This window comes from Haemorhous mexicanus, chromosome 31 (assembly GCF_027477595.1).
Source record: "Haemorhous mexicanus isolate bHaeMex1 chromosome 31, bHaeMex1.pri, whole genome shotgun sequence".
Lineage (NCBI taxonomy): Eukaryota > Metazoa > Chordata > Aves > Passeriformes > Fringillidae > Haemorhous > Haemorhous mexicanus.
Window position 1 is genome coordinate 2,309,132 of NC_082371.1, and position 24,093 is coordinate 2,333,224.

The following is a 24,093-nucleotide window of genomic DNA, read 5'->3' on the forward strand; positions in this document are numbered from 1 at the left end:
TGGGTGTCCAGGGGAATGGGGCATCCCAGAGGAATGGGGTTTCCCAGGGATGGGGTCTCTGGGGAATCGGGGTGCTGAGGAGGGGGAGTCACTGGGAATGGGCGTGCCATGGGAATGGGGGTGCCCAGGTCTCGGGGGACTCAGGGATGGGAGTGCCAGGGGAATGTGGGCTCCAGGGATTTGGGGTGATTGGATGGGGATGGTGGGGGAATGCGGGCTCCTGTGGGAATAGGGGTCCTGTTGGAATGGGGGTCCTGGGAGGGTTAAGGTGCTGGTGGAAGGAGGATTTCAGGGGATGGAATGAACAGGAGAGGGTTTCTTGGGAATGAGGTGCTGGGCCATGGAGATCCTGGGGAATGGCAGGGCTGGGATGGGGGTCCCAGGGCTGATGGGATATAAGTAATGGGGGTCCCATGGTTCAGTTCCCAGGGAAATGAGGGTGCCAGGGATGGGCAGTGGGTGGGTGAGCCCGTGGGTCTCAGCTCCTTCCCTGGGTGCCTCAGATTTTGGGGTGATCCAGAGCACAGCACAATCCCCAGAAGGTGCTGGTGGCCTGGGGGTCACCCCAGACAGATTCTGAGGGTCTCCGGGACTCTGTCCTCACACTCCCAGGGACTTTTCCCTCTCTTTTTTTCCATTTTTATCATTTAACCCTTCAATTACACGAGCCCCCAGTTCACGCCTTGATGATCCTGGAGAGCACCTGGGCAGTGAATGGGCTGGGGGCAGCCCGGGGTGGGGGAAGCAGGGGTGAGGGGTCTGCAGGGAGGGCTGGGCAGGCTGTGGGGATGGGGGTGTCTGGCTGTGCCCCCCCCAACACTTTCAGTTTGTCTCTCCTGCAGCAGAAGGAAGAGGCCGTTTGACACCTTTGTCACATTGAGGGGGCAGGTTCTGTCCTGGGGGAGCACATCTGGGGGGCTCCCGTCCTGGGGGGATGCTGTCCTAGGGGGGACACATGGTGGCGCAGGGGGTCCTGTCCTGGGGCATGGCAGCTCTGGGGGGGGTCCAGACTTCTCCATTCTTGCTCATCCCCTGCAGGATCTGAGCCTCCAAGAGCAGCTGGGAAATGGAGCCCAGGGCAGGAAGGAGAGCCCAAACTCTGCTCCTTGAAGCCAGCAGCCACCCAAGGGTGGGGACCAGCCATGGCCCAGCCCCACTGCACAGGATATCAGGGTCCCCCCTGCCCCCTTGGCTGTGATTCTGGCAGCTTTAGAGCTGCTGCAGAGGTGAGAATTCTGTGGGGGAAAAGGCCTGCCTGTGGTTTGCTCAGCCCTGCAAGAAGCACAAACCCCAAAGGGAGCCCAAGCAGTGGCTCTGCGAGGGCCTTTGATGGTTTTCAGAGCAGGGCTGGCTGGAAACTCCCACTGCAGGGGCAGCTGAGAGGGAACCAGTCTGGAAATGCAGCAATTGATCGTTTTGTCCCTTTGCCCAAGGGACTGAGAGAAACCACAGAACTACTGCAAAGACAACAACAAACTGTTCAACAACCTGACCTGAGGCACACAGGGGCATTTCCACCGATTCCTGTGCACTGTCCCAAGGATGGACAGAGCTTCTCCCCATCCTCCATGGGAAGTCAATCAAGTTTCAAGGTGGGAATGAGAAAAATGGGGAGAGTTCCTAAAGATGGCCCAAGAAAAGGCTTCCTTGGGGGCTGGGTTGCTGCCCAGCAGGCAGGGAACAATCCCATGGAGCTGTTGGACACTCAGGGAGATTCCACACTCTGTGTCATCCACAAGCAAATGCTGCTGTGGGATGAACAAGGGGCTGCTAAAGGGAATAAAAGTCTCCTTTTGTTGTGATTTGTTTGTGTTTTTATTGTGAGTGACTTGTTGGGAAAGCAATGGATTCTATAAACCAGAGCATTCTATACCTTGCCAGTTTGATTTTTGCCAAGCTTGTACTTTTTTTGGGGAAATAATGGTGTGGGAAAGATTTTTGCTTTTATTCTATGGATGTGTAATTTTGTCCCAACCAATTGGGCATCAAGTGTTGCCTGGGATGGCTGAGCCAGGAAATGGGGGGACCTGACCCAGGGGTGTGTGGGGCAGGGACACAGAGACCCCCAGGGCAACCCTGGGGTGCTGCAGGGTTGGGGCTGTGCTGGGCTTGGAGTCACCCCAAAATCTGAGGCACACTGGGAAGGAGCTGAGACCCCTGTGCCCACCCACCAACTGCCTACACCTGGCAGTGACATTTCCCTGGGCACCCAACCAAGGCATCCCCATTCCTTGTGTCACCCCAACCCTGGGACCTCCATCCCAGTACTGACACCCCCCAGGATCTCCATGGCCCAGCACCTCATTCCCAAGGAACCTTCTCCTGTTCATTCCATCCCCTGCAATCCTCCTTCCCCCAGCACCTTGATCCTCCCAGGACCTCCATTCCAACAGGACCCCATTCCCATTCCCCATTCCTCCATTCTCACTGGAGCCACCATTCCTCCATCATCCCCATCCCGTGCCTCCAAATCCCCGGAGCCCACATTCCCCTGGCACTCCCATCCCTGAGTCCCCCCAGCCCTGGGCACCCCCATTCCCCTGGAATGCCCCATTCCCAGTGACTCCCCCTCCTCAGAACCCCGATTCCCCAGTGACCCCAGCCCTGGGACGCCCCATTCCCCTGGACACCCATCCCTGGCTCCCCAAAACCCCTGAGCCCCCACTGAGAAACCCCATGTCCCACCTTGTCCCACCCAGCTTTGTCCCCATCCTGTCCCCAGCTTGTGGCCACCCTGCCCCCACCAAGTGCCAGCTACGCACGAGGGTGAGACCTGACCTCGCTTCCTTCCCCTTCATCCAAAGAGCCACCAGCCAGGGGACAGCCACAGCAGCGAGTGACAGCCAGTGCACATGGCTGGGGACAGCGGGATGGCCGGGAAGGTGACACTGCTCCTGTGGGGTGAGTGCCCCTGGGCACGGGCCTGGCACCCTGGGGATGGGGAGGGGAGATGGCACAGGGGGGCTGTGGGGTCCCCTGAGGTCCCCAATGCCAGCAGTGCCAGAGCATGAGGTGACCAGAGCCATGGGGTGGCTGTGGGGACAGTAGAGAGGGGACAGGAATGTGAGGACATTAATAAGGGGACAGAGATTTGGGGAGGCATCATGGGGCTGGTGTGGGTGACCTGGGCCAGCACGGGGTGCCCATGACCTCCCCAGTTCAGGAGTGTCCACAGTGTCCTTGTGTCCTGCCTGAGCAAGGGCTAGACAAGGTTTTTCTGTCCCCAAGGGGTCCATGTCACACAAGGACACTTTGGGGACAGCCCCCACTCCCTGTACCCCGTGTGGCTCTGTCCCTGCGGTGCCACCCCCACCCAGCCCTGTCCCTTCTCCCTTCCAGCACAGACCCTCGGCCTCGCTGGTGAGTCCTTGGGGGATGCCATGGCCCCACCCCGCTGTCCCCAGCCCCTTGCTGGGCCTGGCAGGCTGGTGTCCCCTGTCACCCACAGGTGCCCAGATGTCCCAGCTCCTCGTGGAGCCCCCCTGGAGGCCGGCGGTGCTGTGGGACCCTGTGACACTGACCTGCCAGGGCTCAGGGACCGCCAGTGACACCACCTGGTACAAGGACGGGCAGCGCTGGTGGCAGAAGGGAGGCGACCATGTCACTGTCACCGAGAGTGGCACCTACACGTGTGACAGACCCGACACCGGTCTCAGCCACCCGGTGACAGTCTCAAATGGTGAGGGGGGTTTGGGTGTCCCCAGGCTGGAACCCACAGGGACCCCGAGGGCTCTGGGTGGGCTCCACTCCATGGGTCACCTCGTGTGTGACCAGAGCCTGTCCCCTGCTCTGGGGACATCCCAGAGCATCCCAGTATGGGGGAACCCCGTCTTGGAATTGGGGACCCCTGGTGCTCAGGGTGTGACCCAATGGGGGGTCCTGGTGCCATCAGCTCTGACAGGACCCCTCTGTCCCACAGACTGGCTGGCACTGCAGGTGCCAGCGCGGGCGCTGCTGGAGGGGGACACGGTGACACTGCGCTGCCGGGGCTGGAGGAACAACACTGTCACCTCGGTGTCCTTCTACCACGAGAGGGAGAAACTGAGGGGGCTCCGCGGTGGCACCGAGCTGTCCCTGTCCCCTCTGCAGCTGCACCACAGCGGTAACTACAGCTGCGAGGGCCTGGTGGGATCCTGGGTGTTGCATGAGTCAGCACCGGTGACAATGACAGTGTACGGTGAGCACCCCAGAGCACCCCAGTGTGGGGAGAGCTCCGTGTTGGGATTGGGGGTCCCTGATGATCGGGGTGTGACCCAATGTGGGTTCCCCATGAAAACGGGACCCCCAGTGTGACAGGACCCCCGTGTCCCACAGCCAGGTTAGAGTTGCAGGTGTCGGCGCGGGAGCTGCTGGAGGGGGACACGGTGACACTGCGCTGCCTGCGCTGGCAGAACAACCCGGTCACCGGAGTGCGATTCTATCATGGGGACAAGGAGTTGGGGGGGTCCCTCAATGGGACCGAGCTGTCCCTGTCCCCTCTGCAGCAGAAGCACAGTGGCCGCTACAGCTGTGAGGGCCGGGTGGACTCCGGAGTGTCACCGTGGGCAAAGTCGGCACCAGTGACAGTGACAGTGCACGGTGAGCACCCCCTCGGCTGGAACTCCAATCTCCTGACACCCCCACAGCTCCTTCCCAGCAGACTCAGAGTCACAGTCCTCACCTCCCCTCTCCTTTCCAGAGCTCTTCTCAGTGCCGGTGCTGGAGGGTCCCGCCGAGCCCAGCCTGGGGTCGCCCCTGACTCTCAGCTGCCTCAGCACCCCCAGCCCCCTGCGGCCCCCAGCCCCCCTCCTGCACGTGTTCTACCGGGACGGGCAGGTGCTGGGGGGCCCGCAGGTGTCCCAACAGCTGCTGGTGCCCACCGTGGGGGTCTCCCACTCGGGGAATTACAGCTGCCAGGTGCGCTCCGAGGGGGGGAACGTGCGGAAGATCAGCGCCCGGCTCCGCGTCATGGTGCTCAGTGAGTGCAGGGATGGGCACGGGGATCGCCCACAGCCTTCCTGCGTCCTCTTCCTGGGGACGACCATGTCCTTCCAGACACCTTTCTTGCGTTACCCTTCTCTGCCCTTTGTCCCCTCACCCCTCTGTGGTGTGACCCCACACATGACATCCTCCGGCACACACCCATCCCCCCTGTCCCTGTCCCCCCACACCAGCTGCCAGACCCTCCCTGTGCCCTCAGCCCTGTCTGTGTCCCCGCAGTGCCCGTGGCCAATGCCTCCATCACCCCCGCTCCCCTGGCACACCAGGTGCGCCCAGGTGACAACGTCACCCTGCACTGCTCAGTGCAGGTGGGCTCAGCCCCTGTCACCTTCACCTGGCTGCACAATGGGCAGGAGGTGGCCCGGGGTCCCCTCCTGGAGCTCAGGGACGTCGATGTGGGACATTCGGGCACCTACCAGTGCGTGGCCACCAACCAGCTGGGACAGGACGGGCACCGCGTGTTCCGGGCACTCAGCCCTGAGCTGGAACTGGAGGTGACACCTGGCTCACCCTGGGTCACAGGTGGGGTCACACGGGGTCACCAGGGAATGAAGGACCCCCAGAATAATGGGTGACCCCATTGTGTCCCCCTCTATCTCTTGCAGTGGCCGCAGGGGTCGGTGGGGCCCTTTTGTTCCTGCTCCTGCTCGTGGGTGTCATTGTTGCCTGGCACTGGTGGCACCACCTGGGTAGGTGACAATGGGGGGATGGGGGTCCCAGGGACCTGTAGAGGCAACCAGAACTCTGACCTTTTTTGGGGATCCAGTAGGGTTTGGGGAGACACATGGGGTCCCGCAGCAATGTTGGGGGTTCTTTCAGTGGCCCTGAGGTTGATTGGGGGTCTCTGTCCCTGCTGGGCTTTGGGTTCTTAGTTGGGGGCACTGGGGATGTTCCTGAATTCTGGGGGGCTCCAGAGATATTTGGGGATCCTGTGAGGAATTTGTGGGTCCCGTGGGGGTTCAGGAATCCTGAGAGGGGTCAGGGCTTTGGGACTCCACAGTCACCCCTCCCCTCTTTCCCCTGCAGCTGCCAGGAAGAACCAGGAAAGGTGAGTGGGGGGTTCAAACCACCCTCTCCCCTTTTACCCAAACCCCCAACACCTCCCATTCCCTCCCCCACATCCCCTTTGTTCCCTCAGGGTCCCTCCGGATCCCCCGGCCCCCCCAGAGGAGGGGGAGGTGCTGTACACCCACATCGTGGTCACCAAGAGGGCAGGGGGTGAGTATGGAGGGACCACATGCAGAGGGACACGTCACCCATGAGTGTCACCCCACCCAGATCCCACAGCCTGTGTCTCTCGCAGTGTCCCCCCGTGCCACCACCCTCCAGGATCCCCAGGTGACCTACGCAGAGCTGAGGGGACACCAGGGGCGACGGCAGGAACCTGGTGACATCTACAGGAATGTGCTGTGACACTGGGGGGAACTGGGGGGCACTGGGGGTCCCCACCCACGGGCACCAATTCGTGTCTGTGCTGCAACCAAAAACTGCTCCTCTCCCTCCCTGTGGGGGCACAAAGATCCCAAAGGGCTGAGAGAAGAACAATTTCCTGAAACAGCAACGAGAGAGAATAAAACCAACAGCAACAGCAACAAGGTTCAGAGTCCAAATTGTCACACAAGGAACGATTTACAGGGAAAGCCACCAACAAGGAACAAACCTCAGACATTTCCAAAAGTTGGCAGGGCCCTGGACCTTCTTTGCTCAGATGGCCAAAGTGGCCTTCAGGAGGCTCGGGATTCTCTTCTCCCCTGTCCCAAACCCCTCCTCTGCCCTGTTCCCCACACCAGGATGTCACAAAGGCCCTGTGGGGGGTCTGGAGTCTCCCCCTTTGCCAGGGCAGTCGGGATCAGGCCATGGCACAGGGTGGGGTGTCAGAGACAGGAAAAGTTTGATGTCTGGAGACATTTTGGAGCAGCTGTGTGTGGCAGGGGTGGGTCAAGCCTTGCTTTTGGTGAGACAGGGCCCCATCTGTCCATCAGTCTGTCAGCCATGGCACACTGGGGACAGTGTGACACTCTGCCAATGCCAGCTCCTGAATCACTGGGTGACCTGACGTGCCAGCTGGGGAGAGGGCCCTTGGTGGCTGAACTGGGTTAAAAGGCAGAACATGAGGTGACCAAGTCCCTGACCCTGTCTGCTCTTGGGGTGTCTGTCCCATCCATGCTGGAACTCAGGAGTTGGCAACTCATTTAAATGAGAAATATCTGCCAAGGAATGTGGGAACGTTCCTGGAATGGAAAGAAGACCCATGTGGAAGGACGTGTTTAATTTCAAAAATGATGGGGCTGCCAGGCCAAAGTGCAGGAAAAGGAATACCAGCTCTTTACTGGGAAATTTATAAACCAGAACAGAACAAACAACACAAATCCAGAACTTTCCCTCCCGCTCAGCGCTGTTGGTTTTTGTGGCAGTGATAACCGCGGCCAGCAGGGGGCGCTGCAGGGAGCACTCCCGGCCAGCAGGGGGCGCTGCAGGGAGCACTCCCGGCCAGCAGGGGGCGCTGCAGGGAGCACTCCCGGCCAGCAGGGGGCGCCCCGCTCGAGCTCCATCCCCTCAGGGGCCATGGCGGCCTCGCACGGGAGGCAGGAGGGGAAATCGCTCCTTTGGCCAACTCACGGCCACCAATCGGTCCCGGCACCACCACCGGCAGCGGGCAGAAGCCCCCAAGGCAGCAGGTTGGATCCCAGTGCCCACTGGCAGCGTAGCAGTGTCCCGGGGCCTGGTACATGCCTTGCCCAACACCCCCGGCCGCTCTCCATGATCCCAGATGGAAGGAAGGCAGCGCCTGACCCCAGGCAGGTCTCGGGTCCACAGCAGCACCTCTGGTGGCTTTACAGCACAATTCCTGCAAAGCCTCAGCCTTTCCCTCAGGTGAGGAGGGCAGGGATGGAGCAGCTTTGGGGACACCTGGAATCCACACAGGGTCACTCCCCACAGCCCCACCATGGCCACTGTCAGAGCCCCTGCTCAATATTTCTGCATGATTCCCTCTTATCTGATGGCCCCAGGCTGAGTCAAAACATTCTTTCTGGAAGGTTCCAAAGGGCTGCAGGTTTTGTTCAAGAAGGAGGGTCCCAGGTCAGGCTGATGAGCAGAGTTTTTGGGATTTGCAGTAGTTTGTGGTTTCTCTCAGTCCCTTACCAAGAGGAACAAATGATCAATTGCTGCATTTCCGGACTGGTTCCCTCTCAGCTGCAACTACATGGGGAGTTTCCAGCCAGCCCTGCTCTGAAAACCATCAAAGGCCCTCCCAGAGCCGCTGCTTGGGCTCCCTTTGGGGTTTGTGCTTCTTGCAGGGCTGAGCAAACCACAGGCAGGCCTTTTTCCCCCACAGAATTCTCACCTCTGCAGCAGCTCTAAAGCTGCCAGAATCAAAGCCAAGGGGACAGGGGGGACCCTGAGGTGCTGGCTGCCAGCTGGGGCTGGGCAGAGCAGGGCTGGGCAATGGCCATCCCTGTGCAGTGGGGCTGGCCCAGGGCTGGGCCCCACCCTTGGGTGGCCACCCCAACCACATCAGCCACTCCACAGTACACATCACTGTCCCAACACTAACATCCCAATATTTAATCAATAATAGAATCAATCATGTAATATCAATTCATGTAATATCCAGCAAAAGTCAACTTCCATTCACTTGTTTCTCACAATACACACCAGTAAAGAACTGGTATTCCTGTTCCCACAGCTTTGCCTAAAAGCCCCATAATTTCAAAGTTATAACATCTCAGAGAGAAGGGGGTCGTATTTTCCATTCCAAGGGAGGTTCCCACCTTGTTCAGCTTCCTTGACAGAGCTGAACAAAGAAACACCATTTCTGCCAGTTTAACCAAAGAGCTGCATTTTTGTCCCAGCAGCAGGAAACCGGCTCCTGTGCCCCCTTGGAAGTGGGATGGGGAACAGTAAGCCACCTTACTGGGAGCACTGGGAGGGGGATTGCAGAGCCACTAACACATGGGGGTTAAGAGGAACAAGTCTGATTTGGATTTATGTCTCAACATATGCTACCCATGAGGTGAAAAATGACTCGGTGGGTTGTCCATGTGCTGGGAACCCTGTCCCTGGTGAGGCTTCACACAACAGATGATCAGGAGAGAGAAAGCTTCAGTGATCGGGCTGTGAGTGACCCCCACTGGCTGGTGGGACAGATGCCTGGGAAAAATGTCTGGTTAAAAAATGCCCAGGAAATCGTGCTGTGGGAGGAGCCTTTGGAAATAAATGCAGCAAACTGTGACACAAGAGGAGCGTTTTGCTTTGGGTTTCTTGGAGGGATGAGGGGCTTGCTCGGAGGGTCAGCTTGGCCCTCCTCCCCTGTGGGATTCACATTCTCTGAACCTGGGAGAAGCAGTGAGAGAAGCAAAAATGATCCAAACAATTCTTATCTCATTTTCTGCTCCTGTGTTGTTCACAAGTGGAATGCATTGTGGGGGATTGTTTACCTGAAGGGAATTGGTGATTGGATTCTGGTGTGAGTGTTTTGATTCACTGACCAATTGAATCCAGGTGTGTCTTTGTGTTGGGGCTGATGGCTGACAGTCATGAGATTGTGTGCAGTGGAGTGCAGCTGAGTGCTTGGCAGATTCAGTTCAGAGGTAATATAATATAGTATTGTTCTGGATTGCAATGCAGGATGTATTCTATTACCATCTGTATGGCAGTTGTCTAGGTGTTAAGTGGGCAATTTCCCCTTATCTCTCTCCCTGACAGATCACAATCACTCCTCCCTCAGCAGGGGGCATCCCGTGATAAGAGGCTATTGAGTGTCCCTGCATGGCTGATAAGAACTGTAACATCCCATTGTGAGATGCTCCGCCCAGAGGGAGGAGCCGAGCATTGCTATCCAGATATAATCAGGAGATTCTGACACACCAGTACAGCTTCTCCACTGGATTCACCAGAGGAACAGCAGCTGCTTCTACTTCCACGGATCTGTGGAGGAAGAATCACCCTTTTTCTACAGGACCCCCTGCTCCAACAGAACCACACCTGACACCTCAGGAGGACTGCAGCCACTTTTCCAATTGGACTGCTGCCGGCACCCTGACCAACAGGGCGTCAGGTTGAGTTCCAGCTCTGTCATTTTAGTGTACTGCATTGTTTTTATTTTATCATTTTATGTTTTTTTTCCCCCCTTCCCTATTAAAGAGCTGTTATTTCCTGCTCCCGTATTTTTTTACCTGAGAGCCCCTTAATTTAAAATTCATAGCAATTTAGAGGGGTGCGGAGGGTTTGCATTCGCCATTTCAGGGGAAGCTCCTGCCTTCTTTAGCAAGCACCTGTCTTATCCAAACCAAGACAAGTATAATAAAGTACTTAATTAGCCTTGTGATAAGATGGAGTTAGATGCATCATTCCTCCTGGACATCAGGCAAAAATATCACCGATGCTCCCTGCCCTTGCCTTTTCTTCCCTGTGGTCCTTCTTCCCTGTCCACACCCGTTCTTCCCTGCTTTGCTGCTTCCCCGAGCCAGCTCATTCCTGCTCCTCCTGGACGTTCCTTCATTGGTTCCCCAACGGAGCGGATGCTGCCTGAACCCACCCACCTGCTGCCTCTGCCCCGTTTCCCCTGCTGCCCACAGCACCGAGCCTGCTGCACCTGCCCACCGCAGCACCAGCCCACGGCAGCCAGCCCAGAGCCAGCAGTGCTGCAGCACCAGCCCGCAGCCAGCCCGCAGCAGCCAGCCTGCAGCCATCGCTGGCCGATGCCAGAGACACGCAGGTGCCATCCTTGGAGATCACACCCAGCCACTCACAAAGGCCATGTGGGCTGGCTGTGGCTTGCAGCACACACACTCCATCTGCCGAGCTGATGCCCACAGAGCGCCCGGGCTTCTTGTGGTAACGCTGTCCCTGTCCTCTGTTTCTCTCTCTGTCCTTTTCCCTTTCTACTCCCTTCTCTCCCCCTTTGGTAAGAACACTTACCCTCCTTCATCAAGAAACAGTGCTCAGATATAATATAGCCATGTTTGTGCTTCTTTTTCATCTGAGAAACCTTTCAGAAGGAATCCTCCCCAACTCCCCCTTTTACAGCGGGATGGGACAGGGGTAGTGGGAGGGGGAATGGGGAAGCCCTGGCTGTACTGCAATCACCGTGGGGAGAGAATAGGGCAGTCACTGAGGGTACTTGGGCACTGGGATGGGGCTGGGGAGGCCCTGCAGGTACGAGCAAAGGGATGGGGGAGCCCTTGGGGGTAGTGGGAGAGGAAATGGGGAGCAGAGGGTGCCCTGTGTAGCCTCCCCCTGACCCATGCCCACCTCCCTTGGAAGGATGGGCAAGCACAGGAGCCATGGAGGGAGCACCCCCAGTGTCACCCAGTGCCTCCCGCTTCCCAGAGCATCACAACTTCTGGTGTAGATTGTCATAGATGTCCCTGGGTTCCCACGGTAGCCACTGCAGCTCCATGTACGTCGCCTGAGGATCCTCCACGGAGGGTGCCAGGGGCTCTGGGGGTGCCCTGTGGGAATAAGGGGGTGTGTGGAAGGGGATGGGAGGTGCTGGGGGTTTGGGTAAAAGGTGTATCATGGCTGGAGCCTGCACTCACCTTTGCTGGTGCTTCCTGGCATCTGCAAAGGAAAACTGGAGGGGTGACTTTGGAGACCCAGGGGCCCCCATCCACCCTTGGGAATGCTGAACCACCACCGGACATACAATCCTCCCCAGGCCCCCCTAACACCCAGTGCCCCCAGAACCCTGAGCCTGGCAGGGAGGGAGACCCCTGACAGAACCCCCAATATCCCTGCACGACCCTCCAACACCTCCCCAGGGCTCTGAGCCATGGTCACTGGGGCTCAGCCTCTGCCAAGCCAGGGTCTGTGGGTGCCGCCCTCTGGCCCTCCCGTCTCTGGGGCTTGTCCCATCCCTCTCCACGACCCCTGTCACACCATTGTCACCCACCCACATGGTGCCACCAGTGCCAGGCCACAATGACACCCACGAGCAGGAGCAGGAACAAAAGGGTCCCACCGACCCCTGTGATCCCTGCAAGAGACAGAGGGGGACACAATGGGGTCACTCATCATCCCGGGGGTCCTGAACACCCCGGGGACCCCATGTGACCCCACCTGTGACCCAGGGTGACCAAGGTGTCACCTCCAGTTCCAGCTCAGGGCTGAGTGCCTGGAACACGCGGTGCCCGTCCTGTCCCAGCCGGTTGGTGGCCACGCACTGGTAGGTGCCCGAATGTCCCACATCGATGTCCCTGAGCTCCAGGAGGGGACCCCGAGCCACCTCGTGCCCATTGTGCAGCCAGGTGAAGGTGACAGGGGCTGAGCCCACCTGCACTGAGCAGTGCAGTGTGACGTTGTCACCTGGGCGCACCTGGTGTGCCAGGGGAGCGGGGGTGATGGTGGCATTGGCCACGGGCACTGTGGGGACAGAGACAGGGCTGAGGGCACAGGGAGGGGTTGGCAGTTGGTGTGGGGGGGAGAGGGACAGGGGGATAGGTGTGATGGGGGATGTCGGGGATGGGGTCACAGCATAGAGGGGTGAGAGGACACAGGGCAGAGGTGGGGGAACACAAGAAAGGTTTCAGGGGGACATGGACATACCCAGGCAGGGGATCCGGGGGGTCTCTGGGGGATCCCCGTGCCCATCCCCGCACTCACTGAGCACTGTGACACAGAGCCGGGCACTGCTCTTCTGCACAGCTCCCCCCTCTCGGAGCGCACCTGGCAGCTGTAATTCCCCTAGTGGGAGACCCCCACGGAGGGTACCAGCAGCTGCGGCGACCCCTGCGGACCCCCCAGCACCTGCCCGTCCAGGTAGAACACGTGCAGGAATGGGGCTGGGGGCCTCAGTGGGCTGGGGGTGCTGAGGCAGCTGAGAGTCAGGGGGGACCCCAGGGTGGGCTCGGTGGGACCCTCCAGCACCGGCAGTGAGAAGAGCTCAGGGAAGGAGAGGGGAGGTGAGGACTGTGACTCTGAGTCCTCTGGGAATGGGCTTTGGGGGTGTCAGGAGATTGGAGCTCTAGACATGGCGGTGCTCACCGTGCACTGTCACTGTCACTGGTGCCGACTCCCAAAACTTCTCTAACGCCCAGAGTTCCAACCAGCCCTTGCAGTGGTAGCTGCCGCTGTGGCTCAGCTGCAGAGGGGACAGGGACAGTTCGGTGCCATCTCGGAGTCCCCCCAGTTCCTTCCACTCATGGTAGAAGGACACCCTGGTGACCGTGTTGTTCTGCCAGGCCCGGCAGCGCAATGTCACCGTGTCCCCCTCCAGCAGCGCCCGCGCCGGCACCTGCAGCACCAGATCGTCTGGGGGACAGAGGGGTCCTGTCACACTGATGGCACCAGGGCCCGCCACTGGGTCACACCCAGGGCACCAGTGGCCTCCAATTCTAACACGATGTTCCCCCACATTGGGATGTTCTGGGATGTGCCCAGAGCAGGGGACAGACTCTGGTCACAAAGGAGGTGACCCATGGAGGAGAGCCCACCCAGAGCCCTCGGGCTCCCCGCGGGTGCCAGGCTGGGGACACCCAAATTCCTCTCACCGTGTGAGACTGTCACGGGGGCGCTGCGCCCTCTGCCGGGTCTGTCACACATGTAGGTGCCACTCAGGGTGACAGTGAGGCAGTCGATTCCCTGCTGCCACCAGCACTGCCCGTCCCTGTACCAGGTGGTGTCACCAGCGGTCCCTGAGCCCTGGCAGGTCAGTGTCACTGGGTCCCACAACACCGGTGGCCTCCAGGGGGGCTCCAGGAGGAGCTGGGTGGTCTGGGCACCTGTGGGTGACAGGGGACACCAGCCTGGCGGGGCCAGCGCGGGGCTGGGGACAGCGGGGTGGGGCCATGGCATCCCCCGAGGACTCACCAGCGAGGCCGAGGGTCTGTGCTGGAAGGGAGAAGGGACAGGGCTGGGTGGGGGTGGCACCGTGGGGACAGCGGCTCACGAGTTACAGGGTGTGGGGGCTGTCCCCAAACTGTCCCCATGCGGACAGCAGTTCTTGTGGGTAAACGTGTCTGGGTGGTCCCCAAAAGATTTGGCGTGGCAGGGGGACATGTCTGTGTCACAGCCACCCGTGCACCACATCCCTGTGGCACAGACACCTTGGGAACAGGGACACTGAGGCCACCCTGGGCTGAGGCACAACATGGGGACACTGTGGACACCCCGGGCACGAGGACACCATGGACACAGCCCATGCTGGCCCAGGTCACACCCACCAGCTCAAGATCCCATCCCCATCATCCCATCCCCATGGCCACATCCTCACCGTTCTTGTCCCCTTTTGTCCCTCCATCCCAGTTCCCTTGTCCCTATGCCCAGAGCTACCTGACCCCAAAGGTGCCACTCCCCACATTCCTGTCCCCGCATCCCCATCCCCAAATTCCTGCCCCATGTTCCTGTCCCCAAAACCACCCTACATCCCCAGTCCCACCAAGGTCCGCTGTGGGTAACACGGACTGGCACTGCTGGCCTTGGGGACCTCAGGGGAACCCCTGTGCCCCCCTCTGCCCCCTGCCCTCCCCATCTCTGGGGTGTCAGGCCCGTGCCGGGGGCACTCACCCCACAGGAGCAGCGCCACCTTCCCGGCCATCCCGCTGTCCCCAGCCATGTGCACTGGCTGTCACTCGCTGCTGTGGCCACCGCTGCCCTGGCTGGCGGCTCTTCGGATGAAGGGGAAGGAAGCGAGGTCAGGTCTCACCCTCGTGCGTAGGTGGCACCTGGTGGGGGCAGGGTGGCCACAAGCTGGGCACAGGAAAGGGACGAGCTTGGGTGTGAAAAGGTGGGACATGGGGTTCCAAGGAGGCGGGTCTCAGGGTGTTTGGGGAGCCAGGGATGGGTGTCCAGGGGAATGGGGTGTCCCAGAGGAATGGGGTTTCCCAGGGATTGGGTCCCAGGGGATGGGGATGCTGAGCAGGGGGAGTCACTGGGAATGGGGGTGGGCCATGGGAATGAGGGCCCTGGGAGGGTCAAGGTGCTGGGAAAAAGAGGATTGCAGGGGATGGAATGAAGAGGAGAGGGTTCCTTGGGAATGAGGTGCTGGGCCATGGAGATCCTGAGGAATGGCAGGGCTGGGATGGGGGTCCCAGGGCTGATGGGATATAAGGAATGTGCGTCCCATGGTTCAGTTCCCAGGGAAATGAGGGTGCCAGGGATGGGCAGTGGCTGGGTGAGACCGTGGGTCTCAGCTCCTTCCCTGGGTGCCTCAGATTTTGGAGTGATCCAGAGCACAGCACAATCCCCAGAAGGTGCTGGTGGCCTGGGGGTCACCCCAGACAGATTCTGAGGGTCTCCGGGACTCTGTCCTCACACTCCCAGGGACTTTTCCCTCTCTTTTTTTCCATTTTTATCATTTAACCCTTCAATTACACGAGCCCCAGTTCGTGCCTTGATGATCCTAGAGAGCACCTGAGCAGTGAATGGGCTGGGGGCAGCCCAGGGTGGGGGAAGCAGGGGTGAGGGGTCTGCAGGGAGGGCTGGGCAGGCTGTGGGGATGGGGGTGTCTGGCTGTGCCCCCTCAACACTTTCACTTTCTCTCTCCTGTAGCAGAAGGAAGAGGCCGTTTGACACCTTTGTCACATTGTGGGGGCAGGTTCTGTCCTGGGGGAGCACATCTGGGGGTCTCCCGTCCTGGGGGGATGCTGTCCTAGGGGGGACACATGGTGGAGCAGGGGGTCCTGTCCTGGGGCATGGCAGCTCTGGGGGGGGTCCAAACTTCTCCATTTTTGCTCATCCCCTGCAGGATCTGAGCCTCCAAGAGCAGCTGGGGAATGGAGCCCAGGGCAGGAAGGAGAGCCCAAACTCTGCTCCTTGAAGCCAGCAGCCACCCAAGGATGGGGACCAGCCCTAGCCCAGCCCCACTGCACAGGGATGGCCATTGCCCAGCCCTGCTCTGCCCAGCCCCAGCTGGCAGCCAGCACCTCAGGGTCCCCCCTGCCCCCTTGGCTTTGATTCTGGCAGCTTTAGAGCTGCTGCAGAGGTGAGAATTCTGTGGGGGAAAAAGGCCTGCCTGTGGTTTGCTCAGCCCTGCAAGAAGCACAAACCCCAAAGGGAGCCCAAGCAGTGGCTCTGGGAGGACCTTTGATGGTTTTCAGAGCAGGGCTGGCTGGAAACCCCTCCTGCAAGGGCAGCAATTGATCATTTTGTCCCTCTGCCCAAGGCACTGAGAGAAACCACAGAACTACTGCAAAGACAACAACAAACTGTTCAACAACCTGACCTGAGGCACACAGGGGCATTTCCACCGATTCCTGTGCACTGTCCCAAGGATGGACAGAGCTTCTCCCCATCCTCCATGGGAAGTCAATCAAGTTTCAAGGTGGGAATGAGAAAAATGGGGAGAGTTCCTAAAGATGGCCCAAGAAAAGGCTTCCTTGGGGGCTGGGTTGCTGCCCAGCAGGCAGGGAACAATCCCATGGAGCTGTTGGACACTCAGGGACATTCCACACTCTGTGTCATCCACAAGCAAACGCTGCTGTGGGATGCACAAGGGGCTGCTAAAGGGAAGAAAAGTCTCCTTTCGTTGTGATTTGTTTGTGTTTTTATTGTGAGTGACTTGTTGGGAAAACAATGGATTCTATAAACCAGAGCATTCTATACCTTGCCAGTTTGATTTTTGCCAAATTTGTACTTTTTTTGGGGAAATAATGGTGTGGGAAAGATTTTTGCTTTTATTCTATGGATGTGTAATTTTGTCCCAACCAATTGGGCATCAAGTGTTGCCTGGGATGGCTGAGCCAGGAAATGCGGGGACCTGACCCAGGGGTGTGTGGGGCAGGGACACAGAGACCCCCAGGGCAACCCTGGGGTGCTGCAGGGTGGGGGCTGTGCTGGGCTCTGGGTCACCCCAAAATCTGAGATACTCTGGGAAGGAGCTGGGACCCCTGTGCCCACCCACCAACTGCCTACACCTGGCAGTGACATTTCCCTGGGCACCCAACCAAGGCATCCCCATTCCTTGTGTCACCCCAAACCTGGGACCTCCATCCCAGTACTGACAACCCCCAGGATCTCCATGGCCCAGCACCTCATTCCCAAGGAAACTTCTCCTGTTCATTCCATCCCCTGCAATCCTCCTTCCCCCAGCACCTTGATCCTCCCAGGACCTCCATTCCAACAGGACCCCATTCCCATTCTCCATACCTCCATTCCCACTGGAGACACCATTCCTCCATCATCCCCATCCCGTGACTCCAAATCCCTGGAGCCCACGTTCCCCTGGCACTCCCATCCCTGAGTCCCCCCAGCCCTGGGCACCCCCATTCCACTGGGATGCCCCATTCCCCTGGACACCCATCCCTGGCTCCCCAAATCCCCTGAGCCCCCACTCCTGAGAAACCCCATGTCCCACCTTGTCCCACCCAGCTTTGTCCCCTTCCTGTCCCCAGCTTGTGGCCACCCTGCCCCCACCAAGGGCCAGCTACGCATGAGGGCGAGACCTGACCTCGCTTCCTTCCCCTTCATCCGAAGAGCCACCAGCGAGGGGACAGCCACAGCAGCGAGTGACAGCCAGTGCACATGGCTGGGGACAGCGGGATGGCCGGGAAGGTGGCACTGCTCCTGTGGGGTGAGTGCCCCTGGGCACGGGCCTGGCACCCCGGGGATGGGGAGGGGAGGTGGCACAGGGGGGCTGTGGGGTCCCCTGAGGTTCCCAATGCCAGCAGTGCCAGAGCATGAGGTGACTAGAGCCATGGGGTGGCTGTGGGGACAGTAAAAAGGGGACAGGAATGTGAGGACATTAATAAGGGGACAGAGATTTGGGGAGGCATCATGGGGCTGGTGTGGGTGACCTGGGCCAGCACGGGGTGCCCATGACATCCCCAGTTCAGGAGTGTCCACAGTGTCCTTGTGTCCTGCCTGAGCAAGGGCTAGACAAGGTATTTCTGTACCCAAGGGGTCCATGTCACACAAGGACACTTTGGGGACAGCCCCCACACCCTGTGCCCCATGTGCCTCTGTCCCCACGGTGCCACCCCCACCCAGCCCTGTCCCTTCTCCCTTCCAGCCCAGACCCTCGGCCTCGCTGGTGAGTCCTTGGGGGATGCCATGGCCCCACCCCGCTGTCCCCAGCCCTGCGCTGGCCCTGCCAGGCTGGTGTCCCCTGTCACCCACAGGTGCCCAGATGTCCCAGCTCCTCCTGGAGCCTCCCTGGAGGCCGGCGGTGCTGTGGGACCCAGTGACACTGACCTGCCAGGGCTTGGGGACCGCCGGTGACACCACCTGGTACAAGGACGGGAAGCGCTGGGGGCAGCAGGGACGCGACCATGTCACTGTCACCAAGAGTGGCACCTACACCTGTGACAGACCTGGCAGCGGGCGCAGCCCACCTGTGACAGTCTCACACGGTGAGGGGTGTTTGGGTGTCCCCAGGCTGGAACCCACAGGGAACCCGAGGGCTCTGGGTGGGCTCCACTCCATGGGTCACCTCCTGTGTGACCAGAGCCTGTCCCCTGCTCTGGAGACATCCCAGAGCATCCCAGCATGGGGGAACGCCATGTTTGAATTGGGGACCCCGGGTGCTCTGGGTGTGACCCAATGGAGGTGTCCCGGTGCCATCAGCTCTGACAGGACCCCTCTGTCCCACAGACTGGCTGGTGCTGCAGGTGCCGGCGTGGGCGCTGCTGGAGGGGGACACGGTGACACTGCGCTGCCGGGGCTGGCAGAACAACCCGGTCACCAGGGTGTCCTTCTACCGCGAGAGGGAGAAACTGAGGGGGCTCCGCGATGGCACCGAACTGTCCCTGTCCCCTCTGCAGCTGCACCACAGCGGCAGCTACCGCTGCACGGGCCTGGTGGGATCCTGGAGGTTGCATGAGTCAGCACCGGCGACAATGACAGTGCATGGTGAGCACCCCAGAGCACCCCAGTGTGGGGAGAGCTCCGTGTTGGAATTGGGGGTCCCTGGTGATCGGGGTGTGACCCAATGTGGGGATCCCCATGAAAACGGGACCCCCGGTGTGACAGGACCCCCGTGTCCCACAGCCAGGTTAGAGTTGCAGGTGTCGGCGCGGGAGCTGCTGGAGGGGGACACGGTGACACTGCGCTGCCTGCGCTGGCACGACAACCCGGTCACCGGAGTGCAATTCTATCATGGGGACAAGGAGGTGGGGAGGCCCCTCAATGGGACCGAGCTGTCCTTGTCCCCTCTGCAGCTGAACCACAGTGGAAACTACAGCTGCGAGGGCCGGGTGGACTCCGGAGTGTCACTGTGGGCAAAGTCGGCACCAGTGACAGTGACAGTGCACGGTGAGCACCCCCTCGGCTGGAACTCCCATCTCCTGACACTTCCACAGCCCCTTCCCAGCGGACTCAGAGTCACAGTCCTCACCTCCCCTCTCCTTCCCAGAGCTCTTCTCGCTGCCGGTGCTGGCGGGTCCCCCCGAGCCCACCCTGGGGTCGCCCCTGACTCTCAGCTGCCTCAGCACCCCCAGCCCCCTGCGGCCCCCAGCCCCCCTCATGCACGTGTTCTACCGGGACGGGCAGGTGCTGGGGGGCCCGCAGGTGTCCCCACAGCTGCTGGTGCCCTCCGTGGGGGTCTCCCACTCGGGGAATTACAGCTGCCAGGTGCGCTCCGAGAGGGGGAACGTGCGGAAGAGCAGTGCCCGGCTCCGCGTCACGGTGCGCAGTGAGTGCAGGGATGGGCACGGGGATCGCCTACAGCCTTCCTGCGTCCTCTTCCTGGGGACAACCATGTCCTTCCAGACACCTTTCATGCATTCCCCTCCTCTGCCGCGTGTCCCCTCAGCCCTCTGTGCTGTGACCCAATCCATCACATCCCTCCATGACACCCATCCCCCCCATCCCTGTCCCCCCACACCAGCTGCCAGACCCTCCCTGTGCCCTCAGCCCTGTCTCTGTCCCCACAGTGCCCGTGGCCAATGCCACCATCACCCCCGGTCCCCTGGCACACCAGGTGCGCCCAGGTGACAATGTCACACTGCACTGCTCGGTGCAGGTGGGCTCAGCCCCTGTCACCTTCACCTGGCTGCACAATGGGCAGGAGGTGGCCCGGGGTCCCCTCCTGGAGCTCAGGGACATCGATGTGGGACATTCGGGCACCTACCAGTGCGTGGCCACCAACCAGCTGGGACAGGACGGGCACCGCGTGTTCCGGGCACTCAGCCCTGAGCTGGAACTGGAGGTGACACCTTGGTCACCCTGGGTCACAGGTGAGGTCACACGGGGTCACCAGGGAATGCAGGACCCCCAGAATAATGGGTGACCTCATTGTGTCCCCCTCTGTCTCTTGCAGTGGCCGCAGGGGTCGGTGGGGCCCTTTTGTTTCTGCTCCTGCTCGTGGGTGTCATTGTTGCCTGGCACTGGTGGCACCACCTGGGTAGGTGACAATGGGGGGATGGGGGTCCCAGGGACCTGTAGAGGCAACCAGAACTCTGACCTTTTTTGGGGATCCAGTAGGGTTTGGGGAGACACATGGGGTCCCGCAGCAATGTTGGGGGTTTTTTCAGTGGCCCTGAGGTTGATTTGGGGGTCTCTGTCCCTGCTGGGCTTTGGGTTCTTGGTTGGGGGCACTGGGGATGTTCCTGAATTCTGGGGGGCTCCAGAGATATTTGGGGGTCCTGTGAGGAATTTGTGGGTCCCGTGGGGGTTCAGGAATCCTGAGAGGGGTCAGGGCTTTGGGACCCCACAGTCACCCCTCCCCTCTTTCCCCTGCAGCTGTCAGGAAGAATCAGGAAAGGTGAGTGGGGGGTTCAAACCACCCTCTCCCCTTTTACCCAAACCCGCAAGACCTCCTATTCCCTCCTCCACATCCCCTTTATTCCCTCAGGGTCCCTCCGGATCCCCCGGCCCCCCCAGAGGAGGGGGAGGTGCTGTACACCCACGTTGTGGTCACCAAGAGGGCAGGGGGTGAGTATGGAGGGAACACATGCAGAGGGACACGTCACCCATGAGTGTCACCCCACCCAGATCCCACAGCCTGTGTCTCTCGCAGTGTCCCCCCGTGCCACCACCCTCCAGGATCCCCAGGTGACCTACGCGGAGCTGAGGGGACACCAGGGGCGACGGCAGGAACCTGGTGACATCTACAGGAATGTGCTGTGACACTGGGGGGAACTGGGGGGCACTGGGGGTCCCCACCCATGGGCACCCACTCGTGTCTGTGCTGCAACCAAAAACTGCCCCTCTCCCTCCCTGTGGGGGCACAAAGATCCCAAAGGGCTGAGAGAAGAACAATTTCCTGAAACAGCAACGAGAGAGAATAAAACCAACAGCAACAGCAACAAGGTTCAGAGTCCAAATTGTCACACAAGGAACGATTTACAGGGAAAGCCACCAACAAGGAACAAACCACAAACATTTCCAAAACTTGGCAGGGCCCTGGACCTTCTTTGCTCAGATGGCCAAAGTGGCCTTCAGGAGGCTCGGGATTCTCTTCTCCCCTGTCCCAAACCCCTCCTCTGCCCTGTTCCCCACACCAGGATGTCACAAAGGCCCTGTGGGGGGTCTGGAGTCTCCCCCTTTGCCAGGGCAGTCGGGATCAGGCCATGGCACAGGGTGGGGTGTCAGAGACAGGAAAAGTTTGATGTCTGGAGACATTTTGGAGCAGCTGTGTGTGGCAGGGGTGGGTCAAGCCTTGCTTTTGGTGAGACAGGGCCCCATCTGTCCATCAGTCTGTCAGCCATGGCACACTGGGGACAGTGTGACACTCTGCCAATGCCAGCTCCTGAATCACTGGGTGACCTGAAGTGCCAGCTGGGGAGAGGGCCCTTGGTGGCTGAACTGGCTTAAAAGGCAGAACATGAGGTGACCAAGTCCCTGACCCTGTCTGCTCTTGGGGTGTCTGTCCCATCCATGCTGGAACTCAGGAGTTGGCAACTCATTTAAATGAGAAATATCTGCCAAGGAATGTGGGAACGTTCCTGGAATGGAAAGAAGACCCATGTGGAAGGACGTGTTTAATTTCAAAAATGATGGGGCTGCCAGGCCAAAGTGCAGGAAAAGGAATACCAGCTCTTTACTGGGAAATTTATAAACCAGAACAGAACCAACAACACAAACCCAGAACTTTCCCTCCCGCTCAGCGCTGTTGGTTTTTGTGGCAGTGATAACCGCGGCCAGCAGGGGGCGCTGCAGGGAGCACTCCCGGCCAGCAGGGGGCGCTGCAGGGAGCACTCCCAGCCAGCAGGGGGCGCTGCAGGGAGCACTCCCGGCCAGCAGGGGGCGCTGCAGGGAGCACTCCCGGCCAGCAGGGGGCGCTGCAGGGAGCACTCCCGGCCAGCAGGGGGTGCCCCGCTCGAGCTCCATCCCCTCAGGGGCCATGGCGGCCTCGCACGGGAGGCAGGAGGGGAAATCGCTCCTTTGGCCAACTCACGGGCACCAATCGGTCCCGGCACCACCACCGGCAGCGGGCAGAAGCCCCCAAGGCAGCAGGTTGGATCCCAGTGCCCACTGGCAGCGTAGCAGTGTCCCGGGGCCTGGTACATGCCTTGCCCAACACCCCCGGCCGCTCTCCATGATCCCAGATGGAAGGAAGGCAGCGCCTGACCCCAGGCAGGTCTCGGGTCCACAGCAGCACCTCTGGTGGCTTTACAGCACAAAAAAAAATTCCTGCAAAGCCTCAGCCTTTCCCTCAGGTGAGGAGGGCAGGGATGGAGCAGCTTTGGGGACACCTGGAATCCACACAGGGTCACTCCTCAGAGCCCCACCATGGCCGCCAGCAGAACCCCTGCTCAATATTTCTGCATGATTCCCTCTTATCTGATGGCCCCAGGCTGAGTCAAAACATTCTTTCTGGAAGGTTCCAAAGGGCTGCAGGTTTTGTTCAAGAAGGAGGGTCCCAGGTCAGGCTGATGAGCAGAGTTTATGGGATTTGCAGTAGTTTGTGGTTTCTCTCAGTGCCTTACCAAGAGGAACAAATGATCAATTGCTGCATTTCCGGACTGGTTCCCTCTCAGCTGCAACTACATGGGGAGTTTCCAGCCAGCCCTGCTCTGAAAACCATCAAAGGCCCTCCCAGAGCCGCTGCTTGGGCTCCCTTTGGGGTTTGTGCTTCTTGCAGGGCTGAGCAAACCACAGGCAGGCCTTTTTCCCCCACACAATTCTCACCTCTGCAGCAGCTCTAAAGCTGCCAGAATCAAAGCCAAGGGGACAGGGGGGACCCTGAGGTGCTGGCTGCCAGCTGGGGCTGGGCAGAGCAGGGCTGGGCAATGGCCATCCCTGTGCAGTGGGGCTGGGCTATGGCTGGGCCCCACCCTTGGGTGGCCACCCCAACCACATCAGCCACTCCACAGTACACATCACTGTCCCAACACTAACATCCCAATATTTAATCAATAATAGAATCAATCATGTAATATCAATTCATATAATATCCAGCAAAAGTCAACTTCCATTCACTTGTTTCTCACAATACACACCAGTAAAGAACTGGTATTCCTGTTCCCACAGCTTTGCCTAAAAGCCCCATAATTTCAAAGTTATAACATCTCAGAGAGAAGGGGGTCGTATTTTCCATTCCAAGGGAGGTTCCCACCTTGTTCAGCTTCCTTGACAGAGCTGAACAAAGAAACACCATTTCGGCCAGTTAAACCAAAGAGCTGCATTTTTGTCCCAGCAGCAGGGAACCGGCTCCTGTGCCCCCTTGGAACTGGGATGGGGAACAGTAAGCCACCTTACTGGGAGCACTGGGAGGGGGATTGCAGAGCCACTAACACATGGGGGTTAAGAGGAACAAGTCTGATTTGGATTTATGTCTCAACATATGCTACCCATGAGGTGAAAAATGACTGAGTGGGTTGTCCATGTGCTGGGAACCCTGTCCCTGGTGAGGCTTCACACAACAGATGATCAGGAGAGAGAAAGCTTCAGTGATCGGGCTGTGAGTGACCCCCACTGGCTGGTGGGACAGATGCCTGGGAAAAATGTCTGGGAAAAAATGCCCAGGAAATCGGGCTGTGGGAGGAGCCTTTGGAAATAAATGCAGCAAACTGTGACACAAGAGGAGCGTTTTGCTTTGGGTTTCTTGGAGGGATGAGGGGCTTGCTCGGAGGGTCAGCTTGGCCCTCCTCCCCTGTGGGATTCACTTTCTCTGAACCTGGGAGAAGCAGTGAGAGAAGCAAAAATGATCCAAACAATTCTTATCTCATTTTCTGCTCCTGTGTTGTTCACAAGTGGAATGCATTGTGGGGGATTGTTTACCTGAAAGGAGTT

The 24,093-nt window shown here is 59.5% G+C and overlaps 3 protein-coding genes and 1 long non-coding RNA gene across 4 annotated transcripts; 3 read left to right on the forward strand and 1 right to left on the reverse strand.

Annotated features, from left to right (window-relative positions):
* The first annotated feature begins 2,807 nt into the window (after positions 1 to 2,807).
* Positions 2,808 to 6,575, forward strand: LOC132340397 (Fc receptor-like protein 5). Its single transcript, XM_059871401.1, is given in 11 exon segments — positions 2,808 to 2,901; positions 3,340 to 3,360; positions 3,449 to 3,679; positions 3,920 to 4,177; positions 4,315 to 4,578; positions 4,679 to 5,195; positions 5,198 to 5,502; positions 5,586 to 5,669; positions 6,007 to 6,028; positions 6,119 to 6,198; positions 6,284 to 6,575. Coding segments are annotated over 11 exon segments (1,923 nt in total). The 5' UTR covers positions 2,808 to 2,870; the 3' UTR covers positions 6,394 to 6,575.
* Positions 6,576 to 9,157: 2,582 nt separating this feature from the next.
* On the reverse strand, positions 9,158 to 14,273 carry LOC132340344 (Fc receptor-like protein 5). Its single transcript, XM_059871274.1, has 6 exons — positions 13,473 to 14,273; positions 12,967 to 13,233; positions 12,043 to 12,345; positions 11,876 to 11,959; positions 11,523 to 11,544; positions 9,158 to 11,435 (listed from the first exon to the last, which is right to left on the reverse strand). The coding sequence occupies exons 1-6, from the start codon at positions 13,774 to 13,776 to the stop codon at positions 11,318 to 11,320; spliced, it is 1,098 nt and encodes a 365-aa protein (XP_059727257.1). The 5' UTR covers positions 13,777 to 14,273; the 3' UTR covers positions 9,158 to 11,317.
* Positions 14,274 to 17,397: 3,124 nt separating this feature from the next.
* LOC132340129 (Fc receptor-like protein 6) lies at positions 17,398 to 20,268 on the forward strand. The gene is made up of 8 exons (XM_059870928.1): positions 17,398 to 17,491; positions 17,930 to 17,950; positions 18,039 to 18,269; positions 18,511 to 18,768; positions 18,907 to 19,170; positions 19,271 to 19,549; positions 19,791 to 20,093; positions 20,177 to 20,268. The coding sequence occupies exons 1-8, from the start codon at positions 17,443 to 17,445 to the stop codon at positions 20,266 to 20,268; spliced, it is 1,497 nt and encodes a 498-aa protein (XP_059726911.1). The 5' UTR covers positions 17,398 to 17,442.
* A 329-nt stretch (positions 20,269 to 20,597) lies between these two features.
* LOC132340398 (uncharacterized) lies at positions 20,598 to 21,167 on the forward strand. Its single transcript, XR_009489846.1, has 3 exons — positions 20,598 to 20,620; positions 20,711 to 20,790; positions 20,876 to 21,167. It is a non-coding gene; the product is annotated as an uncharacterized LOC132340398 (long non-coding RNA).
* The last annotated feature ends 2,926 nt before the right edge of the window (positions 21,168 to 24,093 follow it).

Bases quoted from the DNA above. Each gene is read 5' to 3' on its own strand.
- LOC132340129 (XM_059870928.1), top strand. From the start codon at position 17,443: ATGGCTGGGGACAGCGGGATGGCCGGGAAGGTGGCACTGCTCCTGTGG. The intron at 17,951-18,038 runs GTGAGTCCTTGG...TGTCACCCACAG, and splicing joins CCAGACCCTCGGCCTCGCTG to GTGCCCAGATGTCCCAGCTC. The intron at 18,769-18,906 runs GTGAGCACCCCA...CGTGTCCCACAG, and splicing joins GGCGACAATGACAGTGCATG to CCAGGTTAGAGTTGCAGGTG.
- LOC132340344 (XM_059871274.1), bottom strand. From the start codon at position 13,776: ATGCCATGGCCCCACCCCGCTGTCCCCAGCCCCGCGCTGGCCCCGCCA. The intron at 13,234-13,472 runs GTGAGAGGAATT...TCTGTCCCCCAG, and splicing joins CCCCGTGACAGTCTCACACG to ACGATCTGGTGCTGCAGGTG. The intron at 11,545-11,875 runs GTGGGTGACAAT...TTTCCTTTGCAG, and splicing joins GCACTGGTGGCACCATGTGG to ATGCCAGGAAGCACCAGCAA.